The sequence below is a fragment of the Jaculus jaculus genome, chromosome 5 (genome assembly GCF_020740685.1).
Source record: "Jaculus jaculus isolate mJacJac1 chromosome 5, mJacJac1.mat.Y.cur, whole genome shotgun sequence".
Taxonomy (NCBI): domain Eukaryota; kingdom Metazoa; phylum Chordata; class Mammalia; order Rodentia; family Dipodidae; genus Jaculus; species Jaculus jaculus.
Window position 1 is genome coordinate 136,965,661 of NC_059106.1, and position 16,170 is coordinate 136,981,830.

The following is a 16,170-nucleotide window of genomic DNA, read 5'->3' on the forward strand; positions in this document are numbered from 1 at the left end:
ATGAGAGTCGATCAGATGCTTCAGTAGGGGTACTGATAAGTGGAAATTTAAAGGGGAAAGAAGTTTGTGCCCCATAATGTAAATAAACTAGAAGTACACCAGGGTCAAAACGAAGATTCAAGATGCAAGAAATGTTCTAAGTAGGAGGTTCCTCTCTAGCAAATACCCCACAAGCTCCTGGTATTCATTTCCTTATGTGTTTAAAGAAATAGCAAATACTACTCTATTTATCCCAAGGCATTATCCTATGGGCTCAATTAAATGTAATGAATCACATATGAGGACAGATTTGATGCTTAAATAGCTCTTTAAAAAATATTTTTATTGACGCATGCCTTTAATCCCAGTACTTGGGAGGCAGAGGTAGGAGGATCGCCATGAGTTCAAGGCCACCCTGAGACTCCATGGTGAATTCCAGGTCAGCCGGGGCTAGAGTGAGACCCTATCTCAAAAAACATTTTATATATATATATATATATATATATATATATATATATATGTATGTGTGTGTGTGTGTGTGTATGTATATATATGTATATACATATATATGTATGTGTATATATATATATATGTATATAATTTATATTTATAAGAGAAGGAGGGAGAGAACATGGGTGTGCTAAGGCCTCTTGTCACTGCAGATGAACTCCAGATACATGAGCTATTTTGTGCACGTGGCTTTATATGAGTACTGGGGGACTGAACCTGGGCCACCAGGCTTTTAACCCCTGAGCCATCTCCCAGCCTACTTATTATCTTTAACTGCTCATCACAGCTTGCGGTAATACGGTACTACAGTATCAAAGAGCCTCCTCACACATAGTTTACATTATGTGATTCTGAAACTAGGAGAGACAGAACAAGTAGTAGCATTCTGATTTTCCAGATAAGCAAACAAGCTTCCAAGAGTATAAAGAGTCTTGTGCAAGGCTATCTGAGGTAGGCCAGTTTCAAACTCAGGGCTTCCAGGTCAGGCTGCAGGTCACTTCCCTATCCTGTCTATCTCTGTCAATGAGGTCAGTTAGTTACTGACACTTCTCATAAGGCAGAATCTATTTACTCAGCTGTGTAAAGCTTCCTGGGAACTCGTTTAAGAAGCATTCAGGTGCATGGAAACACGAGGAAAAATAATCGCGGAGGCTGCTGCACACAGTGTTCTAAAGAACAGTATATTCATGGACATACAGGAGTGGGTACACCAACATAAGGCCTGATAATTAGAAGCATGCTATAAATTTCTGATACGATTTGTGTTCCACATAAGAAAAAACAGGAATGAGACAGATGAAAAACATAATCTATATTCAAAATGGAATCTGAATAATGAAATTAGAAGTCTTCTGACTTCAAAGGTAAAAATGCACAGATGTGGGAAGCATTTATAAATCATGAAATTTTAGTAATGATGCTGCAACATCTTGGTTCTTAAAAGCCAGACTCTATTACCATCACCTGGGATGCTGGTTAAAATACAGACCCCTATGCTATATGATAATAATACGAACTCAGGAGGTCTCAAGTAACTTCCAGGGATCTGCACTGCAAAACACTCCCAGGATATTATGCAGGGGACACACTTAAGAAACAATAAAAACATTGTGCTGAGGCATCTGTAATATCTTAAAGTTGATCCTTAAAGTGATAAAGGTCCTAATTTAGATTAAACATAGTAACATGTCATAAAGGACCCCCCAAATTCAACAATAAGATTAACAACTCAATACATTTCCTGTGTTTTCCATGCATGGACTCCACAGCTATGATGATAAAGGACATGCAGGCCCAATAACACCACTGTCCACAAGACTGAAAGCACAATTTGATGACCACTCAAGAAAAATATACTAAACTCAAACCAGCTCTGCATGTTAATAAACTAACCATCACAGAAAACCATGCAGCTTCAATTGAGCTAGCTGGTCATCCAAAATTAGGAAGGCATCATGTGAAGACTGTTACAGAAAAGCCGTTTTCATTTGAACATACCAGAGCATCTCAGCCACAGCGAGGGAATAGGAACCGAATGCAGGCACTCTGGGATTTATTACTCGCTCCCCTCCTCTTCAAGAGGGAGGGGGAAACCCTTTTAAATAACAGATTTATCTAATCATTGCTCGGTGCCTGAGTTTTAGTTCAGTCTCTGTTATTCAAAATATTTTTTAAATTGCACAGGTGGGTAAAACAACTGTTCTAGTTCATCTTGATTTTGAAAGGAATGAATTTCATCACCTACATAAGGATTAAATTCAGACAACGTCATGGAAATCTAATCCTCAACAGGTGGTTCCCATTCCAGCAAATATGAACTGCTCTCCACCTAATGGAGGAGGGACACTCCCCAGCTTTCCCGCAGTGCTTGGCCATCTCTTTATTTAGCATTACGTCTGATATCCTACACACAAGCCAGGTCACCCTACAGCAGTTCCTCAGAATGAACAATATTTTTCTATATGAAACAAGAAAATTCTTTGATAAATCTGAAGCATAGTTGTAGAGTCACGATGTTACTCCTCTATCAACCTCTCATTCCCTCAGCTTTTATTTCTTGTCCAAATATGAAAATATCAATTAAACACTAATAAAAGAACATTAAAAAAATCACATTAAAGTTGCTATTGGATCTGTCATCATCACTATGATATGTAGAATCTACTGAATTCAGAAAACTAAAATTGAAAGACTAAATGAAAGTGTGAGCTTTGAGGTCCAAGGATGGTGTGTCATCTTAATATATGATGAAATATTTTTACATTAACCTAGTATTCCAGCACATTTTCAAAAAAAAAAATCTAGATAGTCTGTTTCAGCTGCTATTCAATGGCCACCCCATTTTTACAACAAAGAAGCCCCAGAGTTGGAGGCAGAAACTCCAACTTTGTGTGATAATTTTTCATTTGAAAGATAGAATATGGCTTCACCTACTTTCAGAGTTGGAATAACTGAAATAAGGCACATAAAAAGACTTGTGAATTGCCTTTAAAAATAATTTGGTTGTAAAACATTCTGATTAATCTTTTCTCTGTAAAAAGACTAAAACAATAACCTCAATAGGATGGTGACTGACCTGAAAAGTGACGCAAAGAAAAGGCAGAGAGGGTTTCTGCGAAGTTTGCTGCCTTATTTCACTTAGGCACACCTGGAACTCTGAACAGACCTCTACTTTCATGGCTGCATTAATTTCGACGTCAAGATGTCCAGCCATGTCTTCTGAGTCAGAACTACTCACACAAAACCATGAAAGCCAGACTGCATTTTCCTGAAGCTTTGAGCCAACAGAAGAGCTGTGCTTAGTTTTGTGCTCATTCCTACTTCATTATCCCATTTCAGGTTATAAAGCTGGGAAAGAACAAAGTACTTACAGCTGCAGACACTATTTGGGCAGAAATCCCCTTCAGAAGCGAATGTCGCATAACTGATCCATGTAGTGAAAAAGAATCGGGAAACTTCTTCTTCCTAAAAAAGGAAAGAAAATGTTTAACCCATGAAAAAGATGAAAAGGCCAAGCCCCAATGCTTGGAATGAAGAAAACACATAAAAAATAAGAAAGCAGAAAATTACACTGCCTGTCATTTGTTAAGATTCTTTATACTTTTTTTTTTTTTTTTAAATCAGAGCTAACAGTCGCACATAAGGATGTGCTCTAAACCACCTGGAACCTCAGAGATGAGCAAGCAGGAAAGTGAACGAAATCCTCATTGCCCCTCCACTGATCGAAGGTGCACAGAAAATTCCTACAGACCACTCCTCCAGTCTTCCAGGTCCGTGTAACCTCCATGTGCCTGCCCACTCCGGCCCTCCTGTCTATGACTATTATGCTCACCCTGCTAAACCAGCACTTTCTCAAGTCCCATTCCTTAGTCACTTTGATGCTCTTACTAATGGCTCCTTTCACTCACACAAAACTCATCATCATTCAAAAAGAAAGCATTGTGTGCGTGTGTGTGTGTGTGTGTATGCATGTGTGTGTGTGGTATATGCACATATGTGTGCAGATGCACATGTGCCATATACATGTGTGTGGAGGCCAGGAGAGGCCATCCGGTGTCCTCCGCTGCTGGCTGCCTTATTACTTGAGAGAGGTCTCTCACTGAACCCGGAGTTCACAGCTTTGTGGCTAGATGGCTGATGAGCAAGCTCCAGCGAGCCTCCTGCCTTGGCCCTGGGGTTACAAGCAGGCACAGCCACGCCTGACCTGTTCCATGGGAACTAGCTGGAACTCAGACGCTCGTGCTTGCGCAGTTAGGCTCTTACCCACTGAGCCAGCTCCCCAGCTCCTGAAATGCCATTGTTAACCTCTCATTCAACATTACAGGGCACCTACTCTGTAAGTACATATTGGTGACCCAAAAATAAGAAAGTCACAGCTCCAACTCTCACACCATAGCTTATAGAGGGGCTCATAAGCGACAAAGAATAAATGCTAGATTAGAAAGGTGAACAAGGTAGTGTAGAGATGTGAACGCAAACAGTTTAGTCAGGTGATACCTGGCACCACTGGAGAGAGAGCGCGGGGCGGGGCGGGGCGGGGAGGGGGAGGGGATGAGTTGGCCTTGATGGATTCTGTGAGTCTCTTGGGCAAATATGGAGATGTTGAGGTATACAGTATGTCTGGGGAACAGCGAGGACCACAGACGTGAATTGGGCGGGCTGGAGTGAGTGCTCAGAGATGAGCTCAAAACAGTTAACACAGTCCACACACTGATCACACTAAGGACTTCTGACTTAGGCAGGCGACAAGATGACATCATAGCTTTGAAGGAGGTAGTGACCAAGGCATAAAAGCAGGGAGGGGAGCAGAACATACGGCACAGCGCTCCCTGCCCCCTAGGAGAGGACAGCCTAAGGAAGATAGCACTAATACAGGCAAACTTTAAGTGCAGAAAAATATACATATTTTTTAATCAACATTTAAAAGTTACACATAGCCAGGCGTGGTGGTGCACGCCTCTAATCCCAGAGTCGGGAGGCAGAGGTAGGAGGATCGCTGTGAGTTCGAGGTCAGCCTGGGCTAGAGTGAGACCCTACCTCGAAAAGTCAATAAAAGAAAAAAAGTTACACATGAGCTCAAAATCTATACAGGCATGTATGTATAACACTTCTACTTCTCTCTTTCCATGTTCTTGCCAAGAATTCAGAAAAAGTGAAGTAATTTAGGGTGAGAAATCTTTTCCCCACATGATTCTCCTCTGAACCTACCTCAAGGACATGAAGGAATGTGGAGCTGATCTAAGGGGTGCAGGGAACAGGGTGGCAGGGTGGACAAGTTCCCTGTTCCCACTACAAACACCAACAGCTCTACTGTCACTGGGAGCCCCAACTTTTATTACGGCTTCTTCCTGGGATTCAATGCTCACCTTTTTGATCTTCTCACTCAGTCATGACAAAATCTTAAGGATGTAATAAGCACATTATTCCTATGCAAGACTTCAAGAAACCATATTGTCCCATACACAGATACTGACATTTTATTTTGCTTTGTTTTTGATGCAGGGTCTCACTCTAGCCCAAGCTGAGCTAGAACTTGCTCTAGAACCCAAGCTGGCCTCAAACTCATGGTGATCCTCCTACCCCAGCCTCCTGAGTGCCGGGGTTATGGTCATGAGCCACCACACCTGGCTGACACTGACATTTTAAATAGTTAAATATGCGAACCATATACAAGAGTGACTTAAAAGAATGTTTACCTTTTTAAGTTGGTCCTGTCACCACTATCTGAGCTTGCCACAGAGGATGTATCGTAGGAGTGAGAATCAATAGTGTCCACGTTTAACAATGTAGGATCCTCAAGAACAAAAGACTCATCCTCATCATCAGTCTAAATTGAAAGGATATAAAGCCATAAATTCCAAATACTCTATAAGACAAGTCAGGCTATGCGTTTCTGGAAAGCACTCAAGGGCCTTCTTCTGTTTTTCACCCCTCCCCCACGAATTCTGATTCACCAGAGAGGCAGAGTGCAGAATTCACAGACCTGCATCTCAACTCTGCATGGGTATCACTCTTCACAGAGTTCCCACCAAATCCCTCCTATAGCAGGAAGACTTGTGCAGACCACTGTTAGCTAGAGTAGCTCCTAAAATTCAAGCCTAAGGGTGGGCATGGTGGTGCCTGGTCCCAGCACTCAGGAGGAGGAGGTTGGAGGATTGCTGTGAGTTCGAGGTCAGACTGAGACTATATAGTAAATTGCAGGTCAGCCTGGGTTAGGACGAGACCCTACGTCAAAAAGAAAGAAAGAAAGAAAGAAAGAAAGAGAGAGAGAGAGAGAGAGAGAGAGAGAGAGAGAGAGAGAGAGAGAGGGAGAAAGAAAGAAAGAAAGAAAGAAAGAAAGAAAGAAAGAAAAGGAAAGGAAGAAAGAAAATTCAAGCCTATACAGATGCTTTGCTAATGAGCTAATGGTTAATGGCTGATTGGAAGGTAACAATTACCACCTGACTACAATGAACCATGAAAAGCACACAGGAGGTATTCTAGGTAGGGAAAAGTATATACAGAAACACTGATTCCATAACAGAGATCTTGCTAGAGGAAAAATAAGTAATCCTAAATGACCAGAGCATGAGCAGAAACTGTAACTCATCTGGAAAGATGAACTGGAATCCAATTTGTAAAAAAACTTATGTTCTGCCGGGCATGGTGGCACACGCCTTTAATCCTAGCACTCGGGAGGCAGAGGTAGGAGGATCACTGTGAGTTCGAGGCCACCCTGAGACTCCATAGTGAATTCCAGATCAGCCTGGGGTAGAGTGAGACCCTACATCGAAAAACCAAAAACAAAAAACAAAAAAAAAAAAAAAAAAAAACTTATGTTCTGGGCCGGGAAGACAGTTCCATCAGTGAAGTGCTGGCCTGGTAACCCTGAGAACCTGAGATCAATCCCCAGAACCCACATCAAAATGGCAGTTGTTGGGCTGGGGAGAGGGCTCAGTGGTTAAAGGTGCTTCCTTGCCAAGTCTGATGGTACAGGTTCAATTCCCCAACATCCACAGAAAACCAGGTGTAAAATGGTGCATGCATCTGTAATCCCAATGTGCCTTACAACAACGGGAGGCGGAGAGCAGCCAGAAGAATCCGAGACTTAGGGGCCAGTTAGTGTGACATTCCTTCACAGTCTAGATAGAACATAATTCATTTGCAGCAGCAAGAGACCCAGACTCAAAGAAGGGTGGAGCACAGGTTGTTCTCTGATCCTCCACACACATTCTTGACACACTTGTGCATGTGTGCACACAACCATAGGTAATAAATTAATAAAAAGCCAGGCATCCTGGTATGAGCCTGTAATCCTAGTACTGGGAAAGCAGAGACAGGAGGATCCCTGGGTCTCACTGGCCAACCAGTCTAGCCTAATTGGCAAGTTCCAAACCACTGAGAGACCCAGTCTCAAAAAAATAAAAAATAAAAAAAAAGGTGGTGACTCCCAAGGTTGCCGTCTGGTCTCCATGCACACACACCTGCACATAAATGAGCATGCATGCCCATGCGCGTTCATCTGAGCCTAAAGAAAAAAGCAAGGTGGCAGCAGAGTGCGGGTCTACCTTATTTATCTACCACTGTGACCACAGCACCTAATACAGTACCTAGCACATATCAGCCCTCAGTTGCTTACTAATCAGTACAGTGTGCATAGTAGGCAGTGGGAAGGCAACTAAGATTTTAAGAGGAGAAAAAAAGATGGGGACCTCGGGTGTTTTAGAGTGACAACTAGGTCCATGTGAGGAAGAAAGGGAAGAGGGAAGATTCAGAGGCAGGGGGATTACTAAGGACCAATAAGAAGATACTTGAACAGCCAGAAAGGAGAGCAGATTACAGCTGAGGAATGAAGATGCCGAGAGAATGATGAAAAAATACATTGCTGAGTTAAAATCAACCATCCCTGGTTACCACTTTAACAGGTTGTAAGGGGAGTAAGAAGTCCTAGGCAGAGGGTACATTACTGACAACATAGTACAGACAGTAGCAGATAAAGCAGTTTGAGGAGATGGCTTTGTGTATGTGGATTCTGAAGTATAACATTCAAGAGTAATGTTTCTCTTGCAACTTGACAATCTTCTGCCTTACACTGCCTGAGAATCCAACTGATGTTCATTATTGTTGCCTTCGTCACTTATGCCAAACTGCCAACTCCTAACCTTGCTGAAGTTGCTGGCTGTCTACTTTCACTTAGCATGCTCTGGTCCTCCAGGCTTCACTTACCCTTTGACCATTCCTTACTTCTTTTTAAAAAGAATTTAGTTGCTTATTTGAGACAGAGAGAGAGAGAGCACGAGCTCATGGGCGCTCCAGGGCCTCCTGCCACTCCAAGCAAACTTAAGATGCATGCGCCACTTCACGCATCTGGCTTTTCACGAGCACTGGGGAATTGAACCTGGGCTGTCAGGCTTTGCAAGCAAGCACTTTAACCACTAAGCCATCACCCCAGCCCCCATTCCTTGCTTCTTGAAACCTCTGGAAGTCTCCCCTTAGTTTCTGGCAGACATCTCTTTCCTGTTTCTCTACCAGCTTAAGCAGACTCTCAGCAGTCATATTCATAGCTTCTCTGTAGCCAACCACTAAACCCTGTTCCCGAGGATTTCACCCCTAGTTCTCATCTCCTGCCTGCACTACTTTGTGAGCAAGCTTACAACCGTAGACTTCGGTACCACGTGCTCATGACTGAAATCTGTGTCATTAGCTAGCATCAACAGTTCTCCCGAGGTGGTCTGCGTTTTATAATTACATTCCACAAATCTCCCCTGCAGGCAAGTATTCTATGAACAAGGGGACATTTTGTTACTTGAGAGCTGTGAAGGATTGCAGCAATTGCTGCAGAAAAAGGAAACAACTAGAAGTGAGAACAGCAGCACACAGATCTTAAGCAAGCATCGATTCACGTCTTCCTTGATTTGCTCAAGAAGCTGAGGAACAGAATTAAGGAAAACATACCAGCAAAGTGAATCCAGCCAGGCTTACAAGATAACCAAAAGGAAAAGTGAAGGAAATAAAAGAATTGAGTATGACAGGCTGAATTTAAACTACTGCCACGCAGTAGAGATATCAATTTTCCCTAAACTGAGGTATATAATCTATGAAATCGTATCAAATTTCAGCTGATTTATCTCCCTTTCCTAAAACTTTCAGGGCAAAGATGAAAAAGCAAGGCAATCTCAAAAAACAAGGAGGGAAGATTTGAAATATCCAAACTATTTGGTGTGTTGTCTTGTTTGTTTCTTAGGCAGAGACTCACTCTAGCCTTAGGTTAATGTGGAACTCATTTGGTAGCCCAGGCTGGCCTTGAACTCATGGTGATTCTCTTACCTCAGCCTACAAGTGCTGGGACTGAAAGCATACACCACCACTCCCTGCTCTTGCTGGGATTATAGGTGATTTAATGAGTTTCTTTCCTTCTCTTTTACTGTTGATCATTTCCTTTTGTCTTGGTTTGTTCTAATTCTCTCTTCCCCTCTTTCTCCCACTCTCATTCTCTTCCTCTCTCCTTCTCATTCTCTTTTCTCCCCTCTTCTCTCCCTTCTCCCCTCCTTCCCTCCCTGATGGTGATGGTGATATGGAGTCTGTACGATATTAGGGCAACTATAACACACCATAGCAATCAGATCCACACATACATGACCCATGAATGGTACAACAAAGGTGACAGCCAAGAATACTCTGTCCAGTAAACAGTGTGGGTCATACTTCACTAAGTAGACAGGAAACATCAGATGAATTACAGATCCAAATACGAAAGGTAGAATGATAAAGATGTTGGAACAAAACATGGTAATATCATCATCATGGCCTTGGAACTGGCAATGTTTTCCAGAACAGGACACACAGATAAATAATCATAATATAAAAATTTAATAAGCTGAGCTATATAAATAACTTCTGCTCATACAAAGAAACCATTAATAGGGTAAAAAGACACAGAATGGAAGAAGAGATTTCAATAAATATATACTAAAGTATTTCTACCAAGTACATATAAAGAACAACTAAAAATCACTTTTAAAAAAATAGTATCAAGTGGTCTAAATGCACAAAAAGGATACTCACAAAAGAGATACTCAAATGGCCAAAACATATGTGAAGGTATACAACTTCATCAGTCTTCAGGGAAATTCAAATTAAAAGCATGACTATACACTTTTCACTAACCATAAAAAGCCAAAGTGGGGGAGGGACAGAAAAATTCAAAAGCTGAGAAGTATAAAAGTAAACAGAACTCTCATATATAATTCCCAGAAGAATATACTGAAATCATCACTTTGAAAATCTGTGGAAATATCCACAGAAGCTGACTATGACTCTATCTGATCACTCACCAATTAGACTCTTGGGCATATGCCCAGGTGAAATGTGTGCATGCGGCTACAGGTGCTACCAAAAGGCGTGAATGCGAGTATTTCTACAGCACCCTTCATAGCAGCCAGAGATTGAAAACGAATGTCTATGAATAAATGATATATACATAAACAGCTCTATAAGATAATAATAATGAGTAAACTAGCACACTCATAAATTTAAATAAAAATTAAGTTCTGCCCCCAGTAATCAACTTCTAAGATTCTCAACCTTTCCAAATAATGTCACTTTGCTTGGGACCAAGTATTCAAACACATAAGCCTATGAAAGATTTCATATTCAGACCACAACAAGGCTGCTGGGAGAGAATTATTGCTAGTAGTTCTAGTAACTGTGGACCCTGAAATCTACACTACCAACATGCCAGGCAAGATGTACCCACTAGTGGAATAGCAGCATGACTGTTGTATAACAAGTGCTTTGTGATTGAATTTAAGGCCTACTCTACAGAACGAAATCATGTTTGGTATGATAAGCCAGAGGGGAAAAGCCTGTATCTGGAGAAATCATGGTATATATGGGGGGAGGGGAAACTGCTAAATGTTAAATGGATGGGATATGCCTGCCAATTGCCTTCTAAACACTTGTGAATTCACACTCACAGATCAGGCTGCTGACAGTTGAGGTTGTGGTAGGAGGCTTTCTTTACCTTTCACTGCAGTTACTGACAGACTCATAACCAGATAAACTGCTGAGAAAAAGTGACTGGTGGTCCAATGCTCAGAAACCACACACATACACACACACACATATCCCTTCCTTGGCTCAGAGAATATTGTGAAAGAGGGGGTGAAGAAGACAAAGGAGCAAGCAGAAAGGGGTGAAGTAATGGAGTACAGCTCTTCCCTCTATGCAGAACATGACCATCCTATCACTGCCATGGAGCAGAGATAACCTTGGCCCTGCGCTCACAGAAGAGGACGAACGGGAGGGTCACAAGATCCTCACCTGTGATTCCACCCACCACGTCTTCCTGCCTCCCAGCTGCAGGTGGTCCTATGAGGTGCTAATTATATGGGACATGGAAAGTTAAATAAAGGTAAGATTCCAAGAATACAGTTTTCATGAGTATGTTACCTGCCTGTGCTGTGAAGAGCTGAAATTTTGGTGATATAGCTATTTTAGTCACTCATGGCCCTGTAAGTAAGAGCAATAAAGTCACCGGGTCACCAGGCTGGACCTGGGTGAAATCATTTCTTTGGCCTGTCATAGTACCATATACGAGGTGAATACATGTTTGGTCAAGCATCCCCAGGAAAAGTAATGCAACAGCTGGGCAAAAAGATGAACAAGATGTGGTTTCTGTCCTTGAGAAGCTCCCAATCCAGACCAGTGCTGACCAGAATTTTCTGCAATGATGGCAGCATTCTGTGTCTATGCTGACCATCACAGTGGACACCAGCCACACAGGATTAATGAGTACCTGAAATATGTCCCGTGCAATTGAGAAATTGACTTTATCTGTTATTACAAAAATAAAATTTAAACTGGGCCTTTAATCCCAGCACTTAAGAGGCAGAGGTAGGAGGATCACCATGAGTTCAAGGCCACTGTGAGACTGCATAGTGAATTCCAGGTCAGCCTGGGCTAGAGTGAGACCCTACCTTGAAAAACTGAAAATAAAGTTTAAATTGACACATGTGACTAGAGGCGACCATCATGGATAGTATACATCTAGATATACACACTATAACTAACCCAAAAAGTATTACAATCAATGCCACAAAATGACAGGAATGACTAATGTGTACTTACCTCATTCAGTATGCTTTCCAGTGTTGGAGGAGTATCGACTTGAGGAATGTCAAACTCCTTGTCATCAATCTAAACAAAGAAAAGAAACTAACGTTCACATGAGGGTTTTCCTCTTGTAATTGTGAGACTATTTATTTAACTAGAACCACTGTCTATTAAAAGACAAATTTGTTACTAAATGGATCATATGTTCAGCTCATTACTCCATGGGGGTAAGTGTTAGATCAAAAGACTACAAAGTATTTCCTTCCCTACCCATCCATTCAGTGACTATTGAGGTACATACCAACTGTAGCACCCTGGTTCTTTGCAGAAAGTTTAAGGACTTCTGCACCTCTTTCTTAAATGTGACAAAACACCATGCCTTACGACAACCTCTAATTGCCTATGTTTAGACCTAAGAACTGAATGATATGACAAAGTCTGATATGGAATTCCTCAGCTATTTCATAAATTATGGTAAGGGGTGATTAGGTTACGCAACTTGTCATTAATTATTTTGACAGTCACAGGAACTTATTAAAATTCAATGCATGAAGGAAATAGTCGGTGTGCACAGTAAGAATTCTAAGCTAAGCATTTGCTCGGTGACCTTGGGGGATCATTTATCATAGTTGCACACCAGTGTCCCTATCTATAAAATGGGACTGGAGAGATGGCTTAGCGGTTAAGCACTTGCCTGTGAAGCCTAAAGACCCCGGTTCGAGGCTCCATTCCCCAGGACCCACGTTAGCCAGATGCACAAGGGGGTGCACGCGTCTGGAGTTCGTTTGCAGTGGCTGGAGGCCCTGGCACGCCCATTCTCTCTGTCTCTACCTGCCTCTTTATCTCTCTGTCACTTTCGAATAAATAAATAAAAATAATTTTAAAAAAATGGATTACCACAGTCTTGTGAGAGCTGGGAAGCTCAAATGGCAGCATGAATCCACATGTTCCATAAACAGTGGTGGACTAGACAAACGAAGAGTGATGGTGCCTCACAGACCCTTAGGTAGACTCCTACTAATATAATGCGTGCAAGAGCGACAGGTTGAGAGCTGGGCGTGGTGGCGCACGCCTTTAATCCCAGCACTCAGGGGGCAGAGGTAAGAGGATCGCCGTGAGTTCAAGGCCATCCTGAGACTCCATAGTGAATTCCAGGTCAGCCTGGGCTAGAGTGAGACCCTACCTTGAAAAAACAACAACAACAAAAAAAAGTGACAGGTTTCGAGTGTTTTAAGTCATAAAGCACACAGTAGCCAAAGTTTTGGTTAAAATCATCACTTAACAAAAGTTGAAATTTTACCAGATCATTTTTGAACTCCAGCTCCTTGTCCAGATCTATGTAAGAGAATTTTGAAAGTGAAGCTTCTAAATTGAAGGTTTTATTCAGCTCCTCATCAGTGGCCCTGGCATAGAGGTTCTGTTCCACAGTCTCACAGTCGGGTTCATTTTCCATGTTTACTCGGAACGGCTACATTCAATTAACATACGCAAGCACTTGGCTTTGTTTGTGGCCTTAGATTGCAGCGATCTGGATGATGATCTCTGTGAAGGGAGAAAAGTATCATTTAGATTTCCTTGTGTTAGGTGGACATTTCAAATACTTACTTTGTCAGACGTCACCCCAAGCATCCGGTTACAGGCAAAAGAAAAAAAAAAAAAAGGTACTGGGGGAGAGAGTAGGCTACATGGAGAAGATTCCTATGAGAGCATAAAGTTAGAAACTATAGCTCAAATTTGAAAAGTATAGGAAATGCTTCACTACCAAAGTCAAGAGATAACAGTGACATGAAACTTGGTAGTTTCTAGACCTGTTACTGAGTAGACTTCTCCACCTAAAAGCAAGAGGGCAAACTGACATCAAAAGCTCAAAATGAATTCCCTCCTTGTGTCTCCAAACCTCAGGGGATAAGTATACAGTCCAGTTTTGTTGTTGACCTCCACAGAGGGCCACAGACTGTCCCAGAAAGCACACTGCAGGCACCAGGGATACTTGATTATACAGCACTAAGAAAAGTGAGGGTTGGGAGCTGTGTGAAGGAGACAACAATGAGCCCAACAGAAAACTATTACATAGCCTACCAGAGATTTCTAGAAAGTCAATCACAGACAAACATGAGTATCTTCAGGGAAAAGTAGAAATGTAGATATTTTGTGTATATTCTACAACTCTAAATAGGAAGACCTTAGGTCAGCTGGGTGTGATGGCTCATGCCTATAATTCCAGCACTCAGGAAGCTAAGATGGGAGGATCATCCTAAATTCAAGGCCAGCCTGGGCTACAGGGTGAGCTCAAAGTCAGTTTGGGCTGGAGTAAGACCCTGCCAAGAAGAAGGAAGGAGGAAGGAGGAAGGAAGAAGGAGAAGGAGGAGGAGGAGAAGAAGAAAAAGATACTATTATACCAAACCAAAAAAAAAAAACAAAAAAAAAACCAAAAACAAAAAGGCATATGAACAAAACTGTCAATTCTAGAAAACTAAAAATATTGTTAAAATTTTATAAATTGGCCCACATAGACCCTAGTCCCCAAAGTCAGATGTCTCAAAAATCTCTCACCCCTAGCAACTGGCACCCATACACACCACACAGACCCTAGACCCTGAGGTCAGGCACCATGTGAAACCCTGTCTCCAAAACCTAGCACACCACCGCCCGAGGCCAACAAGCACACCTAGAGCCCACAGTGAGGCGCCACATGAAGCCACAGCCAGGCCCTGGCGCGACACTCAAGCGCCCCACAAGGAGCCTCGGCTCGGACATCAGATGACGTGGGAGAATGGCTCCCCCGGAACCCTAGGCACCTACACACAACCCACAGAACTGGGACCTGAACCCAGATGTCACTCAAAAGGTAGCACCCAGCACTTATGTCAGCCACCCAGCGCCTGCAACCTGTATACCAATGCCCATGCACAGTGCCCAGGCCCTGAAGTGAGGCCCTGTGAAGCCATGCCCCAGCACCCAGGCACTTGCTCACACTGTGCAGGCCATAATGTCAGACACCCACCTCAGCACCCCAGGCACCAACATGCACCTAAGGGAGATACTAAATGTACCCTTGTCCCAGGAACCAGGCACCCCAGCACGTGCTCTTACCATACAAATTCTGCCCATGAGCTAGCTTCCACAGGAAGCCCTACCCTGGGCACCCCAGCACCTGCACATGCCTTACCTACCCAAGCCCCTGAAGCTAGATGCAGGGCTGAACTTTAACCTGGCCCCCTGACACTGGTACACACCATGTGGATCCCAGTCCCTGAGGTCAGAGGCCAAGTCCCGGCCACACCATGTCCCTCCAGTGAGATCAGAGGCCATGCCCCCTAGTCAAGCCAGGATCAGCTCAGCTGCCTAGCCCATCAGTCAGCACCGGTGTCTCCACAACCGAACTTCAAGAAGCAAGTAGGCACCCCGCAAGCAGATGAGCAAAGAAAACACCAAGCACTCAACCAACTCCAAACCCAACCCATGTGTGCCAGGAAAACTCAGCCAATAACGCACTCCAGATGCACAAGTCACGAGGCAAAAACATCAAACATGCCTTTCCAAAAATGTGCAGCCCCACAGTAATGGCATATAATGAGAATGACTTGGATGAAAATCCAGACTGGAAAGAACCATTATAAATACACTCAGAGCAGCATAGAGGAGGAAGAGTTTACTCCACTTTACAGCCCCAGGTTACAGCCCATCATGACAGGGAACACATGCAAGGCAGGCATTTGAGGGATCTGGTCACATTCAGTCTATAGCGTGGCAGCAGTGAGCTTGACCAGCGTTCTCCTTTCTACTGGGAAAGTGTGACCACAGTTAGTCATCCTACCTCAAGTAACTGAAACTAGAAAATCCCTCACAGACATGCTGAGAGATGTGCTTCCATGGTGATTCTAAATCCTGTCAAGTTGACAACACAGATTAGCCATGGCATCAATAAATGTAATACAACCTGTAAACAGACTCAAGAACAGAAAACATGATCATCCCAATAGATGCAGAAAAAACTTTGACAAAAATCCAACATTCCAGCCAGGCATGGGGGCGCACACCTTTAATCCCAGACCTTGGGAGGCAGAGGTAGGAGGATCACCATGAGTT

The 16,170-nt window shown here is 42.9% G+C and overlaps 1 protein-coding gene across 2 annotated transcripts in view; it reads right to left on the reverse strand.

Annotated features, from left to right (window-relative positions):
* Positions 1-16,170, reverse strand: part of Vps8 (VPS8 subunit of CORVET complex) — a 252,603-nt gene that overhangs the window by 211,261 nt on the left and 25,172 nt on the right. For both annotated transcript variants that reach the window (XM_004654317.2, XM_004654316.2), the window contains exons 2-5: positions 13,382-13,623; positions 12,097-12,165; positions 5,685-5,815; positions 3,360-3,453 (exon numbers count right to left, since the gene is read on the reverse strand). In XM_004654317.2, coding sequence (XP_004654374.1) covers positions 3,360-3,453; positions 5,685-5,815; positions 12,097-12,165; positions 13,382-13,534 — 447 coding nt within the window. In that variant the 5' untranslated portion in view covers positions 13,535-13,623. The remainder of the gene's footprint in view (positions 1-3,359; positions 3,454-5,684; positions 5,816-12,096; positions 12,166-13,381; positions 13,624-16,170) is intronic.